Genomic DNA, 22,351 nt, shown 5'->3' with positions numbered 1-22,351 from the left:
CAAGTTGATTAAAATACAATTAAAAAAATTAAGATACAACATTAAAACATTAGGATGCAGCCTCATATAAGTTGGGCCTCAATGAGGGGCAGTATTTCAATATGAGCAGGAAAAGGAGCGTACCCCTAAACATTTTTTAAAGAAAAAAAAAACCACTGCCCACCCCGCCCCCACCTTCCAATATCGGCGATTAGCCGAAAAAAATGTAGGCATGCAGGCCGCCGGCAAAGGCCTAGGCCGCCGCCGCTGTCGCTATGGCAACCGGGAAGTTGCCGGTCGGCAGGCAGAAAGGCACGGCCGCGCTCTCGGAGTTCTCGCGAGAGCCTGGGGGAAGCCGGTTCGGAGACTGAGGAGAGAGAGAGAGAAAGAGAGCGGGATCCAGCAAGTGGAGGCCGAGGCGCGCGCTCGCCCGCTCGCTCGCTCGCTCGCTCGCGAGGAGGAGGAGGAGGCGGAGGCGGAGGGCCTTTTCAAACCCGGCGGGGAAATGGCGGAGAACGACAAGTTCGAGGGGTCGGCGCCGTTGGGAGAAGCCGAAGAGGCGGCCGCCAACGACCACGAGCGGCAGCAGGATGGAGAGGCGGGCGGAGCCGCCAGGCCGGAGAGCGGCGACGGCGCCAATGGCGTCAAAATGTGTGTGTCTGTGAGGGAGAAACGGGGCGGGGCGGCGGGCCAGGCCGGGAGGGGGGCGTGGGCAGCCCGCCTGGACCCGTTACCTGAGCGCGGGGATTCGGGGGGCCGCGCAGGCCTCGCGCCAGGCGGGTTTTTTTTTGGGGGGGGGGAGTGGTCCCTGCGCCATGGCGGGGTTGAGGCTTCGGGTTCCCCTCCTTAGTAAACATACCCGGCATTGTTTGGAGAGGGGCCGCTTGATGGGTGTGTTATGTGTGTGAGTGGGAGGGACAGAGGCTGGCTGGGCTGCCTGCGACTCTGGGATGGAAGAAAGGCAAGGGTAGGCCGTCGTTGTGTTTCTTAAGCAGGAACAGGGATGAAGATGATGATTATGATGGAGCAGTTATTATTAGATTGGCTCAGGGTATAAGCTGCCACATGATGCGATGGTGGCTGCACAAATGAAAGACCGTAAAAGGAAAACAAAAACAACACGGTTGTAGTGATAAAGAATAACTACGAGAAAGGTGAAGAAATGGATTGAGAAGATTCATGAAGGGCAGAACCTTGTGGGAATGGGGTGTAACCCTGTGCACACTTTACCTTGGACGAAGCCCAGTTTTCGCTTTATGGGGTTTAGTTGTGAGTCAATAGGTACAATGTGTCCTTTGCACTCTAGAGTTGGCTTACAGCAAGGAGTCCCTTTGCACCTTTGAGATGGGCAGCTTGTTTTGTGGCAGAGGCCTTTTGTGGACCAGGACCCACGTTTGTTATTCCAGGTTGTCAAGATACGCAACAAACAAGGCCAGTGTCCACCAAATGCAAGAGGATACAGTCTGTGACATTGCTATGCAAAGCCGCAACATGTATGCACAAGATAAGCACAGTAACCATTCACAACAAGAGCAATTGGTGATAACACCAGTCTATCAGTGTGTGTTCTTGTTACTAGTTGGTGAGTGTTAAAGGTCCTGCTTGAGAACTGCTAGGTCTGTCTGTTCCAAAGCAGGAGAAGTTTTGTTTTAAAAGAAACTTTAATCTCACATTTCCCAGTTTATAAAGTTTGAAACCTTTCTCTTCCAAGGTCCTAATATCCCTAGGGTTAAATTAAGAAACCTCTAGTTTGATGGATTATTATAAATAAATAGAATTTGTGGTTTTTGTGTGCATACTTTGTGACCTTTCCATTCTCCTCCTTTGGTGATTATGAAGAGCACGGAGAATGCGGCCCCACACTCACTGTAGTTGCTTATTGTAATAGATAGGCAATAAATTCCACACAGACAGAAGAGCCTTTTCACATACAGTCATACCTCATGTTACATTTGCTTCAGGTTGAGCGTTTTCAGGTTGTGTCCTGCGGCGACCCAGAAGTACCAGAAAGGGTTACTTTTGGGTTTCACCGCTTGCACATGCGCAGACGCACAAAATGATGTCACACACAGGCACAGAAGCGGCGACCCGCAAATGCGGGTTGAGTTCTGTTCATGTTGCGAACGGGCCTCCGGAACGGATCCCATTCGCAACCAGAGGTACCACTATATATAGTTACTGTATGGAATTCACTAAAACAAGATGCATTGGTGGTCCCTAGCTGCATTCATTGAGGATAAGGTCTACTTAAAGCTGTTGATCATGATAGCTGAATAGAACTTCCCAGTATGGCAAATACTAGATCAGGCATAGGCAAACTCGGCCCTCCAGATGTTTTGGGACTACAACTCCCATCACCCGTACCTAAAAGGACCAGTGGTCAGGGATGATGGGAATTGTAGTCCCAGAACATCAGGAGGGCCGAGTTTGCCTATGCCTGTACTAGATGGTGGGGAAAATTGCAATGAAGAGCCTTCATGTGCTGGCCATTTTTGGAAACACAATTCTAGACTAGATGCACCATTAGTGAGAAGCAGCAGGGGTCTTACTACATTTCTTCTTAGCCAGTCTGTAACTGGTTGCTGTAAAGGAATGCTTGGACTTCAGTCAAGTCACCTGTTCGGTTTCTCTGTTGAAAAATGAATCAAGTTAAGTTATTTCTTCAATGTTTATAGGTGTCATATTTGCTTTCTTAATAGCAGCAAACTTTGTCAACTTTTAACTTCTCCTGGAATGATGGCTTCACAGAATACAGTATACCTTTCCAGGTTTTAAAGAGCTGCTCATCTGGTCATATAATCTGGCAAGTAAGGGTACTGCAAGGCAGGGAACATTCAGGTCAAATATTTTTAGTTTTCATCAAATTGGGTTTTGTATATGTCTTTTTCATTTATAGTGTATGGAGTATGGTATTTGAAGATCACATAAGTGAATAGTAAAACTGTTTAAAATAGAAACTTTATGGCCAGTCTTTCAGTAGCTATGGTATATCTTCTTATTGTCTGAACTTGGCGTTTGACAACATTAAAAGTGGCAATATTGGGGGAAGCCTTTTTTAAAGAAAGATACGCATGTCTTTGTATCATTGCATTATCTCAATTCTTTGTTAATTTTATAATTGATTGATGTTTTTATGGAAGTAATGAGTATTAGGATCCCAGTGAAATATTTTTTCTATTCCCAGTTCATATTTATTGTTTGAGCTGTTCAGTTTTTTAATCCACCATGTTCAGCATTAGCCAACATTGCAGAAGTTTAATATAATGAGACCTTTTAGGTTAATATTTCTATTCCGTTAAGTAATAATGTGAAATCATTAAAAAAAACCCTAATTTTTGACAAGCCCTGGGCTCAATTAATTTGATGGCTGGTGCCATTCTTTTTTCATCTATCAATGATGGCGGTGGAGTTCTTATTGAAAAGAAGACTATCTTGAGGAATGGCTATATCTCCAGTTTCTGTGGGGAACCCCCTGTGTTTTATTCAGTTATTCAAATAATATCACATGTAATCCTCTGAATTCCCTGTGAAATCTGTGAATTGGTCCCTTTCTTGATAATTGATTGATTTGTGATTGATTGATTTGTGAAGCTTTTCCAATTGCACTTTGCTTAGGAATTGATTTTGGTAGGGAAGTTTGTTTAGTGTTTGTTTAGTTTGTTTGTTTAGTGTTCAGCTATCCCACAGTTCACCTTTGTTGGATCACCTAAGAACTTTCAAAGTTGGTCCTAATTGACCATTAGATAACAATTGGAGTTCTTTTAGTCCTAGTGCTTAAATTCCTCTGGATATTTCCTAGCTTGGTCAGGAACAGACCTGTCCAAATTGTGTGGTTCCCTTATCAATCCTTTGTTGTTATTTAGAAATATTCTCCTGTGAGCCATTGGCCTTTGCGTGGGTTAGAGTGTACAGACTTGTGATTGTGCACATTCAGGTAGAAAAAGTGTACAAATTGACAGCGTGGATATGGGGCTATGTGATCCCCCTGTCAATATGGATCATTTTCAAAAGATGTTGGAGAAAGTGATTTCCAGATGTCTTGTACACTGCTCAGGCTGTGTGTGCAATTCGGCCTTGTACATTAGCACCAGAAGTTACAAGCTCACAAACATTTTCACAAGCCTGGCTTTTCCTCCTTAGAGGGACTGGCAGATGGAGCACTCTGTCCCTCCTTTGCCAGTCCCCTCTACAACTGAAAAGCAGGCTATATATAAATGTGGTGGGTTGGCACAGGGAGCATAGAGCAGTCCCTGCCTCCACCCCTAAACTGCTTGGTTTCTTTGTTAGGCACACAGGAGGCACATATTCTGTACACCTAGCTTGGAAACTGAGCAGCATGGTGATGGAAAGAAGGAGCATTCCTTCACTCCATGCTCATGTCCTGCTTGTGGACTATGAACAGGATGCCACACTAAATGGTCCTTTGGTCTAATGATGTATCAGACATGGATGTATTATTTTGGTTTCTGTACTTGACAACATGAGGGTTTTTGCCCTCCTCCACAGCTAGCATGGAAACACAGGAAGCTGCCCAAGGTCTGATATCTTTCTCCATGGAGCCTGCTTCCTTTCTGTGGTGGGTGTCAAGGGCAGTGGGCTGCTGGAGGCAGCTTGAAGTTTTTGTCTCTTCTGGCAGTCTGCTCACTTTTCTAGATGAAATTCATTGCCACCCATGGCAGCCAGTTTAGTGGTCAGAAACATGACCAGCATAAGTCTTCATTACATTGCCTGGGCACATGCGTAGTCCCTAAGCAGAGAATTATCAAACTGGCAAATAAGTGTTGATGCTGACTGATGTTAATAGAAGACCATATATGTTGACAGGGCAATGTAAAAAATATGTTCTTCATGCATGTCAGTTTGGGCACCCACAACCTGTACACCAGCAGAGATTTCTGTTGCTGCATTGTATGCTAAAGAAAGTTCCTGCTTTGTAAACAAGTGTTGCTGTCTTCAGGCATTCTGATCCTCTTAAGCGTGGCAAAACTGAAATAGTTCCCTTCATAAGAAACCTGAGTAACTTTTGACTGAGTGTCGTGGTCTTATATTGTCTCAGTTGTGCATTCTAGCTTGTAGAAGGAACTGCTGGTTTACTCCTACTGGAAATGAAAGTAAAGATATGGTTGAGTGACCTGTGTGCAGTTCTAACATTGTCTCTTAGTGAGGGGAAAGTGTAACACTCTGAATGCATTAGGACCTAGATGAAAATTATTGCTTTCATTTAATCAGTCTCTCTAGTCATGGAAACTGGACAGAGATGCAAGCCAAAAAGGAGAGGATCATGGGCTTCATGTGATGCTACATGCATCTTTGCATTTGCACATGCAGGTTTATTTGGTTTTTAAATAGCAGCTGCAAGGATCCCCAGTCCAGATTGGGACCATAGCACAGCTGGATGAGGAGTCAACCCTTTCTTTCCTGTGCAGGATCTTGCCAAAATCATTCCTGGGAAGCTGTTTTTGGCATAAATATAATATTTTTTCATGGGGGCACTTAGTCCCTCCCCCTTCCCACTCATACTGCAGTTCCAATTCTGGATCCACTCCCATGCCTGCTGTTTTAAAACATATGCACACAGGTGTGAAAGTATTACCCTGAATATGTGTCATTTGTCCCTGTGATAGGTGCTACTTTGGGCTTTACATTTTGTCATAATGTCTTGATAGAATTATATACTTAAAAGCAAACTAATTTTCTTATTTTTTTCCTTCCTCACATGCAGGGAAAATGATGAAACGGGAAAGGATGAGAGACCACCTGTGAAATCAAAGTATATTTCAAAGCCTAAGGCAATCCCGTCTCTTGGACACAGGAATAGATTCCATCCTTACACAAAGGAGAAGGGTGCAGGCACTGGAGAAAAGAAGACCCTTAACCGTAACAGAGTATTCATTAGCAACATCCCATATGATATGAAATGGCAGTCTATTAAAGATCTTATGAGAGAGAAAGGTAACTTGCTCCTTGCAGCCGGCTTCTCACAGGAATGAGACAAACTCAGATATCTGGAATACTGTGAAACACACAGTTTTGGTTTGTCCTTTTCAACTTCTGCTTGTTATGTCTACTTTCCCCCTCTCTTTCGCTGGAGACATTTGCATTGCAGGATAGTATCAGTAAACAAATGAAGTATCCACAGTCTCCTTCCATTCTTGTATGATAGTAGGTAGCCTAGAGAATATGCATGCCCTCATGAACCTTTAAAGGGACTGCGTTATGTCTAGGTGTAGTTCTGAATATAAGCAAAATTTAGTGTGCTTTTAAAGTATGAATGAAAAGATGTCCTTCAAAAGATGTTTCTGTATTTTTCTTGGTGGAATCTGGCTGTAGAATTCTCTGTCTGCATTGTCACTTCTGCCATGACTTGTCTGTCTGGAGCTCTATATCACGTTTGTTACTACAGTTGTAGTTTTTTTGAATGCCCCAAACTTCTTGCCATGGGCATGTCTGGGGTGGAAGAAATCCCAATTCATGAACTGTCAAAAGTTGGTTTTGAATTAACTGGAAAAAATGATTGCTTCAAAATCATGCAAAGAACATTTGGTTTCTAGGCCTTAAAAATAAATAAATAAAACAAACCTTTAACTGTGCTAGGTGTATCTGTTGTAAGGTGACGTGACTTATATGATTTGGTTTATGCAATGAAACCTTAGAAAGTGTGTGGCTTGCTGTGAAATTTTTTGACTTTTGTAAATTGGTTATTCTATTGAAGGCAACCTCTTTACTATTTGAAGCTATTCAGGTAGAAAGTCACCTTAAAACAGCTGTTGTTAGCAGGATGACAAATGTCACTGAAAGTGTTATTGTTGATGTCCTTAATTGAGAGGTGAAGGGACTATTTGTATATCTGAACTTGTTCACCAACTATATCATACTGGCCAAAATATGATCTGTAGTATGAATTAGGTTAAATATAGTTGTTTTTCTTTAGCTTTTGAGAATGTGGCTGTTGCATATTCCTGAAAATTAGCTAAATTATATAGACCTTGACAGGAGGTATGTTGGTCTGGTTTTGATTGTTGGTGAATAATAGGTGCTTCTTCGTAGAGTTGTGCACAGGGACACAGCAAAGCAAGACATTGGTGTTTAAATGCATTGTCTCTTGGTATTTTCCCTTTGTATGTCTTATGTAGTTGGTGAGGTTACATACGTGGAGCTGTTTAAGGATGCAGAAGGAAAATCAAGGGTAAGTGCCGTGGGCAATCATCTGCTAGAGGTTTAATGTTCCTCAGCAGTTTTACTTTTGTTTAATACTTGTACCAGTAATTGGAAAGTAAGTTTCATTTTTTTTCATTGATGTTATTACAGACTGAGGTTTCTGTATCAGATACAGCTTTGTCAACTTTCATATAAACTGGTGTAGTTGGATGCAAGGGGAAAGCTCTTTTAATATGTGTCTAAATAAATGGCATTTACCTAATTCATTTAAAACAGCAGCTCTCGTTAGGATTTCTGGTGTGTTCAGATGTGTTTTAAGTTGAGCATTGGAAAAATATCACTGAAATGATAAATTAAGTGTAGCATTCTAATCTGAGGCTTGAGTATAAACATATGTTTTGATGAGCCTAAAAGATTGCAGGACTTCTTCTGGATTATTGAACTTGTCTAGGGCTTTTTAAAAATGGAATGGAAGGAGTTGGTTGTTAGGCAGTGGATTGCCAGCAATGAGGGAGGCAGTTCAGTGCAAAGAATGTTAAAAGCTGCTTTGTGTCTGTCTTCTTAAAAAGGTCAAACGTTCAAACTATAGTAAGTCTGAGCCTGCTGTGTGAACAAGAGAATGCAGGTTTGACTCGAATGTAAGCAATTAAACCTGTTGGGTGTCTGGTTTTTTCCCTTTGAAATTTTTATTTAAATGCTTTTTTTGTTCGGCCTGTGGGAATGTTTCAAAAAATAAAACAAAAATAGACCTAAACTGGTTGCTTTATTTTTATTGAATAGTAGCACTGAAAAAAAAAGCAATCAAACTGCTTCTCCTTAAAACTGAAATATGGAGAAGAGTTGTTAAGTAATTTTCTGGAAAACCTGAGTATTGCACTTTAAGATAATCATCCACTTTTGGTTATCCTGCTCAGTTTTTTTCCTTTAGTTGGTCATGGGAATTTGTATATCATTTTCACATTCTATTTCTGGTTTGGCTTAAAAAAAAAAAGTCAGAGTTTTAAAAAACTGACTATCTGTGTCTATATAACCAATGTTAAATAAATAAACTTTTTAATGTATATGCAAGGTGGTAGGAGAAATAACTAGCTTAATGTTGCTCTTCCCACTCCAAAAGTACATTCTTCATTCAGCTTGTCTATTTTTGTTAAGTTTGTCTGAAATGTTAAAATACTTCATTGCAACTGCATTTACTAAATCAACTTTATTTTTTCCTTCTTCCATGTTGGCAAATCTTCACATGGCTATAGGGTTGTGGGTAAGTGTTCCTTTGTGTTTTTTCCTTTGTTTTCCCCTAGTTTATTAATGTATTTTAATAACAATTTTAAAAGTTCATCACACAAACCAAAATATCATTATTTTGTTTCATCCAGTGTTGTTGAATTCAAAGATGAAGAATTTGTAAAGAAGGCACTGGAAACTATGAATAAATATGACCTAAATGGAAGACCATTGAACATAAAAGAGGTATGCTTGTAGTTTTTGCAGCTTTGATGCAGAGTATTGAAAGAGTTTTGGAATTCTTTTAAAATAGCAGAACAAACTGTATAGAGTTATTAAATGCCCTCACAGATACTTCCACACAGTAACAACAATCATACTTCATTTCCAAGCAGCCAATGATATCAAAAGTGCCAATTTTCTCTCAGAATGACAAATACATTCAATTCCTACTCCTTGTTTCCATTACCTGTAGCTTTTAAATGGATTAGATATGCTGCAGCCTCAGACTGCTTGTCTAGGGAACTGTTGAGGCACTTGTATAATTAAAACTTCAGATAAGACTGCTATACTGACATGAGTTGCTTAGGTTGGGGATCTACATCCTACTGATATTCTTGAGTCTTAAAATATGCCTTTCCCCCTACAAGATTAGATCTGTAGTTGGATGAACAATCACCTTTAAGTCTGGGGAATTTGCTGTGTGGCTCTGATGTGTATCATGTTCAGATTGCCTTGCTGTGGGAGCAATAAGGGAGGAATAAAATGTGTCAGCATTTTCATTTGCCTGTATGAGTGTTCCAGTCTGAACCATGATGTCAGAGAGTTATGTTTTCTACGTTTGATATTAACAGAGAGCACCAAGATAATTGAATTTGGTTTTTGAAAGAACATGTTAGGCTGACAGATTTCTACTTGTCCATAGGCTAGGTAACAGCATATGAAGTGGCAGTGCACACTTGTCTCAACCCTCATCTGAAAGGACCACCTCTAGAGGTGAGGGAGCCAGGTCTCCATGCACATGAAGTACTTATTCCTTCTGCCGCCGCTGATAAGGATGCTAACTGCTCTGTTGTGATACTGTGAAATTTCAGAAAGAAAGTACTGTTACCATTTTTCCCCTGTGATTTGGGATTAACAGATGTATATTCTATTACTAAATTTGTTGTAGGATCCGGATGGTGAGCACGCTCGCAGGGCGTTGCAGCGTGGGAGTGGACCCTACACGGGAGGACATGGCCCAGAAATATCACCTGGCTTGATGAATTTGCCACCTTCTATTATTAATAATCCAAACATTCCTCCCGAGATTATTAGCAATCTGCAGGCTGGCAGGCTTGGGTCCACCATCTTTGTTGCCAATGTAAGTATAAATACATACTGGCTGCGCATTGCTTCATTTTGAAGCAAAACATCAAGTTTACTTAGCACAGCACAAGTGATTTTTCTTAGCCGATAGTATTCATGCCTATTTTAACAGGGCTTTAAACACTGTTGCATCTCATCTGAGGGTGGTTTCGTGTATCTAAACTGCAGTATAAACATTTTCCCTGACTTGGTGCCCTCCAGGTATTTTGGATTACAGCTTCATCAAGTTGTTGGAGAAAGCTATTTTAGGACCTCCAACTTAAAATTTTATGCTGCTCTACAATTCTTGAAACCCTTTTTAATAAACCTGTTCTGTGAGCTGAGTATGCATATGAATAGTTTTCTCTCAAAGTAGCCAGTTTTAAAATCAGTACATGGTTTTTTGTTTACTCTTCCCCAACTAGATACTGTTGGATTATGTTCTCAGTGTACTACATTCCTTTTGATAGCTTTTAGCTGAGTTGTTACTTTTCATCAGAACTAAGTTGTTCATCAACATGTTGAAAAAATGAAAGGAAAGAACATGGATGTGACCAACGATTTATTTGCATCTCTGATAACTAATGCTTCAGTGTTAGCAATATTCCATGTATCTGTCACCACTACAGAATATATATTTTTGCTATACTTAAGCTATGTGTAGAGTTTGCCCCTGTGCTAAAACAAAAATCCTGTTTTGTAAGACAAAATTGTGTTGGTTTGTTTCATGGAAACTTTCTTTTTAAGCTTGACTTCAAAGTTGGCTGGAAGAAATTAAAGGAAGTGTTCAGCATTGCTGGGACTGTAAAACGTGCAGATATTAAAGAAGACAAAGATGGAAAGAGTCGAGGAATGGGAACAGTGACTTTTGAGCAGCCAATCGAAGCTGTTCAGGCTATATGTATCCTGACAAGAGTTGGGGAGTGACTGGGCCTGATTAAAGGAGTATGTTGTCAAGTGTGGGTTAAATAGGATTTATATTTGACTTGTATGTTTGTGTGAATATAGGTGAGCTCTTCAACAAAGCAATTGATAACTTTTCTGTTTGTAGTATATTTTATCATGTACATTTTCTCTTTATATACTATTACTGCTAGTATATTCAGGAGATTGACTGTAACACCATGGTTACATTGGAGTAGGGATAACATAGAATGGGGGAATGATAATGTTAAGGGGTGAACTTGAAGCCCAAAGTCATCTTCCTCTATTGGAACAAAGTGGCTCATGGCATTAGAGATTCTGAGAATGATGCTTATCACCAATAAAATACAAAATATACCCTATTTTATGGTGGCAGCTGATGCATCCTAGAACTTAAAACCTAACTGAAGAATTTGGCAAGCACAGTTAGACTATATGGAAAATCAGTGCGACTGACTTGTTCAGTCCCTAGACCATTGTTTATATGCAGAATTATTTCACACTTGTTGTTTTATTGAAAAATACTGGTCTGGCAATAGAGAACTACTTAAACCATTGTTAATTGTGACTTACAAGCAATGATGTGCTTTAAGGACAATATTTTCCCATTTTGCCATTACTTTCAGGTAACAAATTCCTTAGTAAGTGTTTGTTGTTTGAGTGCAACAGTGCTCATATTATTGGGGGAGAGATTGGAGGGCCATTAATGAAATTCACAAGTGCCCCCACCTCTTGATTCTCTATGATTTTAGCTATATAATCTCCCCTCCACCCCAAAACCTGATAGTCTTGGGAAAAAAGGGAGCTAAGAATTCTGCTCGCATCTCACTGCCCCCACTGTATTTGAATAGTGGGGTGCAAGTTGAATACTTTAGTACAATAGGAGGTAAGACAACTATTCAGAAGAGTACATGAATAGTATATAGTAGGATTGTACTGTTTAGTTGATTTTACAGATTTAAAAAGTGGTCCGGTCTAACTCATATAGCAGATTTTAAAGAAATTATCTATCAAAGCCACAGTCAGTAGTTATAATCTTGGAGGCATTCCAAAGCAGAATTCTTCGAAAATGGTGCTTGCTGTAATGAATTCAGACCACTATTTTACATGCATGCATATAAATTTAATTGACAAGACCCCTAAGATGAAGCTATTGGATGACAGTCTAGAGTGCAAGTATGTTTGTAAGATCACCTGTGTATCTTAACATATTATTGGCAGATGTAAGCTTCCTTGACTTTATGTTCAGCTATGTTCAATGGACAATTTCTGTTTGATAGACCCATGCATGTAAAAATGGTGAGTTGTTCATTTGTTTTGCCCATGGTAGCGGAGACAAACCGCTACAATGTTCTAAAAGTCTTTGTCTGTTGTTAGGATGACAAATCAATTCCTCACGATGATTTCCGTGTAGCAGACAGCAAAACACCACAGCTACCTCGTGAGTATTCACTCTTTTTTTTAATGCTGCCTGTTAATATAGACATAGGTACTATTTTGAAGCCTAGTAGAATTGCCCCTGCCTTCAACTGTTTAGAAATACTGAGAACCTTATGGAGTGATCTTTGCTTTCAAAGGTGGTCTTGGAGGAATTGGAATGGGACTTGGACCTGGCGGGCAGCCCATAAGTGCAACCCAACTGAGTATGGGTGGTGGTGGAATGGGGAGTGTGGCTCCTGGAGGTCAGTATTCTTTCCTCTTCTCAATGTTTTCTTGCCTTGGAGTGAGGGAGACATTTCCTGGAGTACCATAGAAGTCTTTAAATATATTGTGACTCATACTTAAATTTTAATCGTTTTTTCATAATATGTACCTTTAAAAGTGCCTGTTCAGCACCAAGCTTTTCTTGTTTGGTTCTTCCAGTGTGAGAGCCAGTGTGGTGTAGTGGTTAAGAGCAGTAGTCTTGTAATCTGGGGAACCGGGTTCGCGTCTCCGCTCCTCCACATGCAGCTGCTGGGTGACCTTGGGCCAGTCACACTTCTCTGAAGTCTCTCAGCCCCACTCACCTCACAGAGAGTGTGTTTTGGGGGAGGAAGGGAAAGGAGAATGTTAGCCGCTTTGAGACTCCTTAAAGGGAGTGAAAGGCGGGATATCAAATCCAAACTACTCCTACTCCTCCTCCTCTTCTTCTTCTTCTTCTTCTTCTTCTTCTTCCATTTTTTTTTTAAAGTTCTTACATCTTATCCTATTTTTAACTGCTGCTTTGATTCCTCACTAGGTTATGATATATTTTGTTGCCATATTGCATTGATTTTATTGTGAACCATGCTGGGAGCTGTTCAGCTGAAGGATAGAGTGGCATAAAGATATACTTCATAGCTGTAAATCTGTTTATTTGAAGGTATGGGAGTGGATGGTCCAGGCTTTGGAGGAATGAACAGAATGGGCGGAGGTAGGCACATTCTCCAGTTACTTTGTTGCTATACAAAATTTATGAATTTAGTAAAATGCTCTTTGCTTACGGTTCAGGTGTTGGCGGATTTGGTGGCATGAAAGGGATGGCAAATATGGGAGGATTTGGCGGAGTCAACCGAATGGGAGGTAGGTGACTATTTGCTCTTAAAATGTACAGCTGTTCCAGTGTATCTAGAAGTATTGTAAAACTAAAAAATAAAATCTGTTTCTAGGAATGGGCAGTGTGGATGATTTCCGAGGAAATATTGGCAGTGGAATGACTGGTGGCATCGGAACAGGCATGGGGGGCATGGCAACAGGTATGGGAGGTAAATTAAGCAGTTTTTAAAATTACTCTGTGTTTGCAGTTGTAGCCCAATCATTTTACAGCTACAATCTTTGATTTAAGAGCTTAAGATCAATGATGTGGAAACGGACATTTAGTTTTAAAAAGGCTTCTGTAAAACATAAACTTCAACTATCAGCTGTGAAGCACAGTGTGCTTTCCCACCCCCATTTGGAAACTAGAGTGTGGGAATATTCTCCTGGATGTGTTTATCAAATTTATTTTCATTGGCGTTAATGTATTACAAGCAAACCGGCAAGCAAACTTTCAGCAGGGATGCCTAATTGTTGAGTTTAACCAAAGGCTTCATTTTGCTTGCTTGCTTGCAGCATACCACCTTTCTAAAAGGTGATTTAAATCCTCTGAGCTTAATACAAATTAAACAAAAATTAAGAATTTGTTAACTTGATAAAATACCATATTTCATGTTCTAGACCAGAGCTTCTATCAAAAGCTCTAGTTAACTGTTGCATAAAAGCCGAAGGTTTTAATTGCTGGGGAGTGTGCAAGCCCAGGTGTATTTATGGTGGTAATGCCCCTTGATATCCTCATTCTGGGACAAAGTTATTAAGAAAATGATCATAATTAGTTACACAATATTGTCAACCCCCAAAGTTTCGTCACCTATTTTTGATGACATTATTTACGTTAATCTAAGGAATTGGTAACACTTTGGCTGGCTGCAGCCCAAAGGACCCTTTCTTAACAGTGGCATACAGTTGACCTAAACTCCAGCCTAAATAATAAAGGTTTATAGAGAAAAACCTAATTTAATCTACAAAGTTCATTTATGCAAGGGACAATCAAATCAAACTCACTTTTCTCAGTGTTGTGTAAATTGCTTTTTTACACAAATGAAGACTATTAAAAGAGTCCTCCGTCCCATATTTGACCATTCACACACATTTGGAATAATGAGTAATAAACAATGAATTTGACAAGAACTTATAATTGGAAATGGACTGAGGTATTCGTATCCAGTGATCTCTCATAATGTTGATGTAAATATTCTCTCTCTATTTTCTGTTACTCTTATTAGCTTTATGCTAGTATCCCCAGTTTTTCCATAAGGGACCCTGGTGGCCATGCACAAATTAGATTTATTTTGTTTTGTATTTGTTTGTTTTTGTTGAGTACTGTATTTTTTTAAAAAAACCCTGAAGGGCTTATCTGCTACATTTGTGTGCCTGTGCACAGAGACAGTCAAAGTAGATGCGATGTTAAAAACAGGACTTTGCATTTCACATGCAGTTTTTTAAAATTGGAGGAGGCTGCTTCTTAACGGGATTCAAGCAGGCAATTTAGCTTCTCCATAGCTTTGATATTGAGGAAGATCTCTCTTTTGAAGCTGAAATTTGGAGGTGGTGGGAAGTCTGTCATTGTTTCCAGTGCTTGATGCCATGCTCTTGCCTTCAAAACTACCTCAGCTCCTGGGATCCTTGAGGAGAACATTTGAGGCTGTATTATATTGGCATCCTCCACTGATCCTGTGAGAGGGATCTGCTACAAAAAAAATATAGCGACTCTTCTAGAGTTCTGAACCCCACATTTGTAGTAATAGGGGAATGGAAATGAGTCTTGCTTCGACTGTATACCCAACATGTACAGTCAAGCTATAATGGATGTTGCCTGGGAAAGACTGCCTGAACTATGGAGAACCTCTTCCATTCAGGGTTGACAATGCTAAGTTAGATGGATCAATGGTCCATGAAACACAGCTTCCCATGTTCCTATATATATATTTTTAAATGAATTTGTTTGAAATCAGTATCTTGAATAAGCATCTTTCCACTTAGCCGTTTATGGTACCATTCAAAGTGAATCCTTTGTACCCAAAGGTCTGTTTGTAAGCAAACATATGGTATCTGGAATCTAAAAGAAAATACTGTCTACTGTGTTTCCTGCAGAAATGTTCCGTGGAGGAATGGGAGGAAATATTGATAGAGACTTTGGTCGAACTGATATGGCAATGAACCGTGGCTTTGGAGACTCGTTTGGAAGGATGGGTATGGCCCTTGGCAAACTTGCATTTTTCATGGAATTGGGTATCAAGCATGTAGCAAGCAAATCATTTTCACAAGTGAACACTATGTTGCTTCTTACTCATAATCTCCCTTTTCCCTTCTGCCTGAGATAGAGGTCTATGAAAGGTACTGTTGTCTTCTTTCTGGAGATTGACAGGGTGAAGTGCTTTTCACATACTACTTTTTGAGATTGAATAGAAGTAGCTTAAAGCAGGAATCCAAATTAATAGCTTGCAGCTGTTAGATCTCAAATAACCATTCAATTTTAAGAGATACTTGCAGACTTCTTGCTGCATTGTAGCTCTACTGGCCTTACAAATTTACATTCTCTGAAAAAATTCAATGAGAACATTGTAGTGAAGATATTTTTCTCATAGTCTAGTAGCTACCCTTGTTCAGCTTTTGTATGTCCACTGAGCATTACTGCCATCAATAAATTATTTTGTTATGAAAAGGTAGTTTGGTAGAATGATAAATTATTTTGTTATGAAAAGGTAGTTTGGTAGAATGATAAATTATTTTGTTATGAAAAGGTAGTTTGGTAGAATGATAAATTATTTTGTTATGAAAAGGTAGTTTGGTAGAATTCCCTAGCTTTTAAGTAAAACGGAGATGTATAATGTGACTTTTTTCTGTCCTTGTTTAGGTGGTGCAATGGTTGGTGGTTTTGCAGGAGGAATGGGAGCTTCTAATATGGGCCCAGTAGGATCTGGAATGAGTAGGTTGATCTGCTTCAACCAAATATAAATTCTAACGTATAAAATAGAAAGGGTCTTTTGTTAGTGCTATGCCTAGACGGATCCAGAAAAATCTTATTGTCGGTAGTAAGAAAATTGCTCCATTGATTTAAAACTTCCAGTTTTATGTGACTGCAGTTATAACTGAAGTTCATTAAGATGTCTAGTGTTTTCTTAAGATTAAGTTTCTTGAGTGGGTCATTTGTATAAACCCTAGCAGCCTTGTGGGACGCGGGTGGCGCTGTGGGTAAAACCTCAGTGCCTAGGGCTTGCCGATCACATGGTTGGCGGTTCGAATCCCTGCAGCGGGGTGAGCTCCCATCGTTCGGTCCCAGATCCTGCCCACCTAGCAGTTCGAAAGCACCCCTAAGTGCAAGTAGATAAATAGGCACTGCTTTCCAGCGGGAAGGTAAACGGCGTTTCCGTGTGCTGCACTGGTGCTGGCTCGCCAGAGCAGCTTCGTCACACTAGCCACGTGACCCGGAAGTGTCTGCAGACAGCGCTGGCCCCCGGCCTCTTAAGTGAGATGGGCGCACAACCCTAGAGTCGGACACGACTGGCCCGTACGGGCAGGGGTACCTTTACCTTTACCTTAGCAGCCTTGTACCTGGTGTTGCCCAGGAATTCTACGAAATAAAAAAATCAGTGCAGTTTTGAAAGGTTCATTCTTCTGTTCTGACTCAAAATGGTGTCCAGCTGTATACAAACACAGACAAAAACTTGCTCCTTGATCTCAGAAACCATGCAGAATTTGGTTATGACATATTAAGAGGTGTCCAAATGCATAGCAGACAAGCAAATTTCCAAAAAAACAGCAGATAATAGCAAGTATTGGAATCTGATATTAAGTAAAACCTGTAGCAACAGCTACCAGTCGCAGAATTTCAGATAGCTGTTTTGACTTACAAGGTGGTTTAACATCTGTCTGTAAAAGGGAGATTCATAGAGTTGTCATGCATGGCTACAAAATAACTGAAAGGTGCATGTTAAGAATACTAACACCTCTGCATTCTAATTGTGAACATATATCCAGTATATGTGATGGAATATAAGTCTAACTCTCTTATCTGGTCACATTTAATAAGGGAATAATACACTGACATTTCCATGCTTGTGAGAGCCATTATGCTTATTTTGTGAAAAATCACAATTTGGATTAATAAATTTCTATAACAGGAGCATAGGAAACTGCTCTTAAACCAAGTCACATGTTAGGGATTGAAGCTGGGACTTTTTGCATGGAAATACGTAAGCTGCCATTGAGCTATGTTCCTTCTCTGTAGTCAGTGTCTATCAAACACACACAATAATTTTTAATATTATCCAAAACTTGGCATTTTAAAATTCACCTGGATCCTACTTGCTTATGTAAAAAGCATCTGATCTTAATGGGACTGGTAATCGTAAAGTGCCTGTTTAAACAATAAGTAAGTGACAGCCATGACCTGATAAGCCCACAGTCACTTTCGCAAACTAGCATGCACTGATCTACTTTAGGCATATCAGTGCAAACCACCCTTCAGGGTAGCCGTGGCATCCTAAAAGCTGGGAAGGGTAGAATTCAACTTTGTGACAGTGGCATCCATGATAAAATATCAAACATTAAAAACTTCCCTAAACAGGGCTGCCTTCAGATGTCTTCTAAAAGTCAGATAGTTGTTTATTTCCTTGACATTTGATGGGAGGGTGTTCCACAGGGCAGGTGCCACTACTGAGAAGGCCCTGTGCCTGGTTCCCTGCAACTTCACTTCTTGCAGTGAGGGAACTGCCAGAAGGCTGTTGGAGCTGGACCTCAGTGTCCGGGCTGAACAATGGGGGTGGAGACACTCCAGGTATACTGGGCCGAGGTTGTTTAGGGTTTTAAAGGTCAGCACCAAAACTTTGAATTGTGCTCGGAAACATACTGGGAGCCAATGTAGGTCTTTCAGGACCGGTGTTATATGGCCTCAACGGCCACTCCCAATCACCAATCTAGCTGCTGCATTCTGGATTAATTATAGTTTCTGGGTCACCTTCAAAGGTAGCTCCACGTAGAGCGCATTCCAGTGAATGCCCATGGGCTGATACTGCCATAAATCAGTAATGGCTAACTGAAACATGTAGCTGCCACATCATCATTCCTTTAAACAGACAAACATTAGTAGGGGTTTACATCTACTTTCATAACCCAAATACTGTATGCACCATTTAAAATCTGCAATTATTAAATTCAGTTAGGAAAATGTAGGTCAATGGCACAAAAACAAAAATAAATGTTCAGTCTCTTTATAGTTGGCTAGCTATTACCAGCATAATAAATCATTGTCCATTTGCTTCCTCAGATGCAGATCAAACAAATTTGGTTAAAACAGCCCTCGGCCCTTTAATTGCTATTTCCTCTGAATATTTTCATGGGATTCCATTGCATGTCAAAGTTAAGTTTAGTGGTTGCACCAGAAACCTAGTTGGCTTTCTTTATAGAAACTCATCTGCATTTTCCCTTGCATCAAACCAGCTTATTTATATATGAATTTGAAACTTATCAAGCTATTGTTTACTGTTGTGCTATAAACATTACTATTGGATTCCTAAATCTCTCTCTCTCTGTGTTTGCAGGTAGTGGAATCAGTGGTATGAACAGTATGACCGGAGGAATGGGCATGGGCATGGGAATGGATCGGATGAACTCCACTTTTGATCGAATGGGGCCAACCATGGGAACTGGCCTGGAGAGAAATATCGATATGGATCGAGGATTTGTGCCTGGCCCAATGGGCAGTGGTGTGAGAGACAGAGTAGGCTCCAAGGGCAACCAGATATTTGTCAGAAATGTAAGCACATAAATTGAACCAATTAGCAGCGTTATTCTCTGGCTTTTTCTCCTTGCGTTACTATATGCTTATCTTCATTTCAGCTTCCTTTTGACTTGACCTGGCAGAAGCTTAAGGAAAAGTTCAGCCAGTGCGGTAAGTATTAGGCACAAATGTTGCTGCCTCTAAGGCAAAGATGATTAGCCGCAACAAAGATGGTAGGGCGAGGTTACCACCTGTGCCAGAGTTGTTGGATATCACCTGCTTCTCAGCGTGAATGGAGTGGGTACCTTAAAACAGTGTATATTTCAGGGGAAAAGTTGCCCTTTCATGGAAGCTTGAGCTTCATTACCAATCTTCATTGAGGAACCCCAAGGGTCCCCAGAATGTGGCAACTTGGACGGCTTGCTGTGTGCCATCTAATGAGACTCTAAGCCATGACTTGTGTTTCAGATGCAGAGGCAGTGTCCGAAAATCCCATTGTTCTAGGCGTGTTTTGCGACAGGGAATTTCATTAATGCAAGCAGTTTCTGAGCTCTGGAAGCAATACTGCGCCCAAGATTTCAAATTAAAACTGCCACTGTTGGAACAAAAGGAGGACCTTTTGCTGCCTCCCCACATTGAGCCACTCTCTGAGGAGTGGAGAAGGGACACTCATAAGAATATTAGGGGGGTGGGCAGGGGGAGTATGGCTTTGTTTTTTGCAGTATTCAGATGAGGAAAAATGAACATAAGATTTTAGCTGCAGTTCATTTTCAGCTTGTATTGTTATAAAGAAGTGTGCCTAGACATTCCGCTGCGGCACCCATAACCTAGATTTAAGGTGCCATTTAGCTCCTAGCTTTCATATCTCAGTTTCTTGCACTGTGCAGAGACAAACAATTATTGGTTTGTTTCTTCTCTCTTCCTGGGAATCCCTAGATGTTGTCCCAACCAGTAGCCTCGATGCAATGCCCCAAACCATGGCTGTTTCAAATCTGATGAGAAATCAGTTTGCCTAAAGTAGTTCGCAAACCTCAAGCTGTAGTAACAGATTCTACTTGGTTGATACTCACAATTTGGGATTTGTTTAGTTCCTTTATTTAAATCGCAACAAACCATGGTTTGGGTTTACATATGAATTTGCCTTAGTTTGAAACTGCTGGAATATATTAAGACTAAGGCTGCAAGAAGGTTGCAGTAATGTTAGTTCTCGGCATTGCTATATAGATCTGGGTGGTAAGGCTGTTTTTATTTATTTATTTGGTTTTTTTGTGTTTGCAGCAAATAATGATTTTTAATTGAGGTCCAAGTCATCTAAGTCTCATTGAATTCTGAAGGGAATGTAATCTCCATCTTTATTACCTTTCTGTGAAAACTCATCCTTGCTTTGCTCATGACATGGACAATCTGTACAAAGAGAAGGGAGCTTTTGTGGCTCCTGGTAGAACTCTCAAGCTATAATTACCTTCTTTGACCGCACACTTCTGCAATGTTACATATTTGTCATAATCCACAAATCGTGCTTTTGAATTTTCAAAAATGTATAGTTTTTAAAATGTGCACTTAATCTTATTCTCAGCATTACATGTTAGCTTAATGCACCAGCAAAAGTATTTTTCTTGCCCTCCTTTTGATACACGGGTGGAGAACCTGCAGATATGAAGTTCTCTGTCAACCATCTCGGTCATTTATGGTGGCTGGAGCTGATGAGAGCTGAAACCCCTCAGTATCTGGAGGGCCAGAGTGTTCCCTTCCATGCCTTAAAACATCAAAAAGCAAGATTTCCCCCTTCTGCTCTCTGTTGTATTTGTGGCTTAAGAAATTGAGGCTTTTCTATACTTTTTTTTAATTAAAAAATGGAACCACAGACTAGTTCTGTCCCATAACAAGTAGTGACTGCTAGACCACCTGAAAATGCTGCAAGAAGTGTTGAAATTACTAAATTTTATTTAAGGGATTCATCATCATCACCATAATAATAATTTTATTATTTATACCCCACCCATCTGGCTGGGTTTCCTTAGCCACTATAAACTATATAAACAGAGTCTGAATGTAGAATTGCACAGTTTAGGGTCAATTTAAAAACCTGTCCAGTGTTTTAGATCAGCTGCCTGTTGCCCCCAATTGCCTGGGTTCATCTAGATGTTTAAAATGTTAAAATACTGAAAATCAACAATCAACCTTTCGTTACCGATAAAGTTCTTAGAAATGTGCCCTCTTCCTTACCAATTCAGTTTTCATTGAGGGGGCGGGTGGCGGGGGGAAGAGAAGTATGGAATACAGGAAATTTGGGAGGAGAACTGATGTTGCCAAACCTGTTGGAAGAAAATATAACTAATGTAGAGGAGGAAGGATAGGTTGGCAGATAATTGGAATGCAGTGGCATTTGAGGGGGTGTCGAGTTTATAAGCTCAGTGTGGCAAAACGGAGGCTGCTAGATGGCTTCTTTTATTTGCATGGGTAGCATTACGAAAGGAGACCTGTGACATAAGCTGGCTTTTATTACATTGCAATTCAGAATTTTTTAAGTTGCCTGTGGCGACTGATTTCTAACACCAGCAGTGCATCATAGACTAAATTGAACTTTTTAACTTTGTTTATCCAGGTCATGTAATGTTTGCAGAAATAAAAATGGAGAATGGGAAATCAAAAGGCTGTGGAACTGTCAGATTTGATTCACCAGAATCGGCGGAAAAGGCCTGTAGGATAATGAACGGCATAAAAATCAGTGGCAGAGAAATTGACGTACGTTTGGATCGCGTTGCATAATTTATAATTAAATGTTGGGGAACATTCCTTTTTGTCAGTTTAGCTTTTCTCTCCTTGTCTCCTCCTAGTGAGTCGTTTTTAGTAACATTGTATGCTTTACTTAAGTTGGAAAAACAAAACTTTTAAAACCCACCAGCCTTTAACAGTATAGTGTTTAATATACTGTGAGTTCATTAACTGACTCTTACTACATTTTGGTTTTTGAAAGAGAACTTTCCTGACTTGTTCAGTGGTATGAACACCCACACCTTCTCTTGAAGTCTGGGAGCTGTGGCTGTTTTAATACCTCTCCAAAATCATGCTAAGTGTCTCTAGTCATTCAGTTTAAATGAATGGTTCTACTGTTTTTAATAAAACAAGCCATTTCCTCTGTTTAACAAAGACTGTATAGTGGAACTTGTTTTGTGTCATATTTCCCTATGTTACAATTGTAATGTAAAGAATGTGTCTTCCCCTTTTTTTACTCCCCCTTTTCCCTGTTTGTTTTACATGCATTTATAGTCACTGCTACTCCTTTCTCTGAAATGACATGCTCTCATTAATTCTTGATAGCCTTGAGCTTTTAAGTGGTTCTTATGTCATGATGTGGAATTTCTGTAAATAAGTTTTAGAGCTCAAAGGGAATGCTGGAGTTTTTTATTTGACTAAATGAAGAAACTAGTGCTTTCAATATTTTAT

At 40.2% G+C, this 22,351-nt stretch overlaps 1 protein-coding gene across 1 annotated transcript; it reads left to right on the top strand.

Moving 5' to 3' along the window:
* The first annotated feature begins 203 nt into the window (after positions 1-203).
* Positions 204-22,343, top strand: MYEF2 (myelin expression factor 2). Its single transcript, XM_053364110.1, has 18 exons — positions 204-630; positions 5,702-5,931; positions 7,113-7,165; positions 8,388-8,395; positions 8,511-8,604; positions 9,530-9,721; positions 10,453-10,606; positions 11,879-11,928; positions 12,007-12,070; positions 12,207-12,311; positions 12,971-13,021; positions 13,099-13,170; positions 13,257-13,352; positions 15,277-15,375; positions 16,040-16,115; positions 18,730-18,940; positions 19,024-19,075; positions 21,510-22,343. The coding sequence occupies exons 1-18, from the start codon at positions 212-214 to the stop codon at positions 21,671-21,673; spliced, it is 2,190 nt and encodes a 729-aa protein (XP_053220085.1). The 5' UTR covers positions 204-211; the 3' UTR covers positions 21,674-22,343.
* Positions 22,344-22,351: the final 8 nt, after the last annotated feature.

The sequence above is a fragment of the Podarcis raffonei genome, chromosome 14 (assembly GCF_027172205.1).
Source record: "Podarcis raffonei isolate rPodRaf1 chromosome 14, rPodRaf1.pri, whole genome shotgun sequence".
Classification (NCBI taxonomy): Eukaryota; Metazoa; Chordata; class Lepidosauria; order Squamata; family Lacertidae; genus Podarcis; species Podarcis raffonei.
Note: the sequence above shows the minus strand (reverse complement) of the source record. Positions and strands in the feature narration are given on the sequence as shown.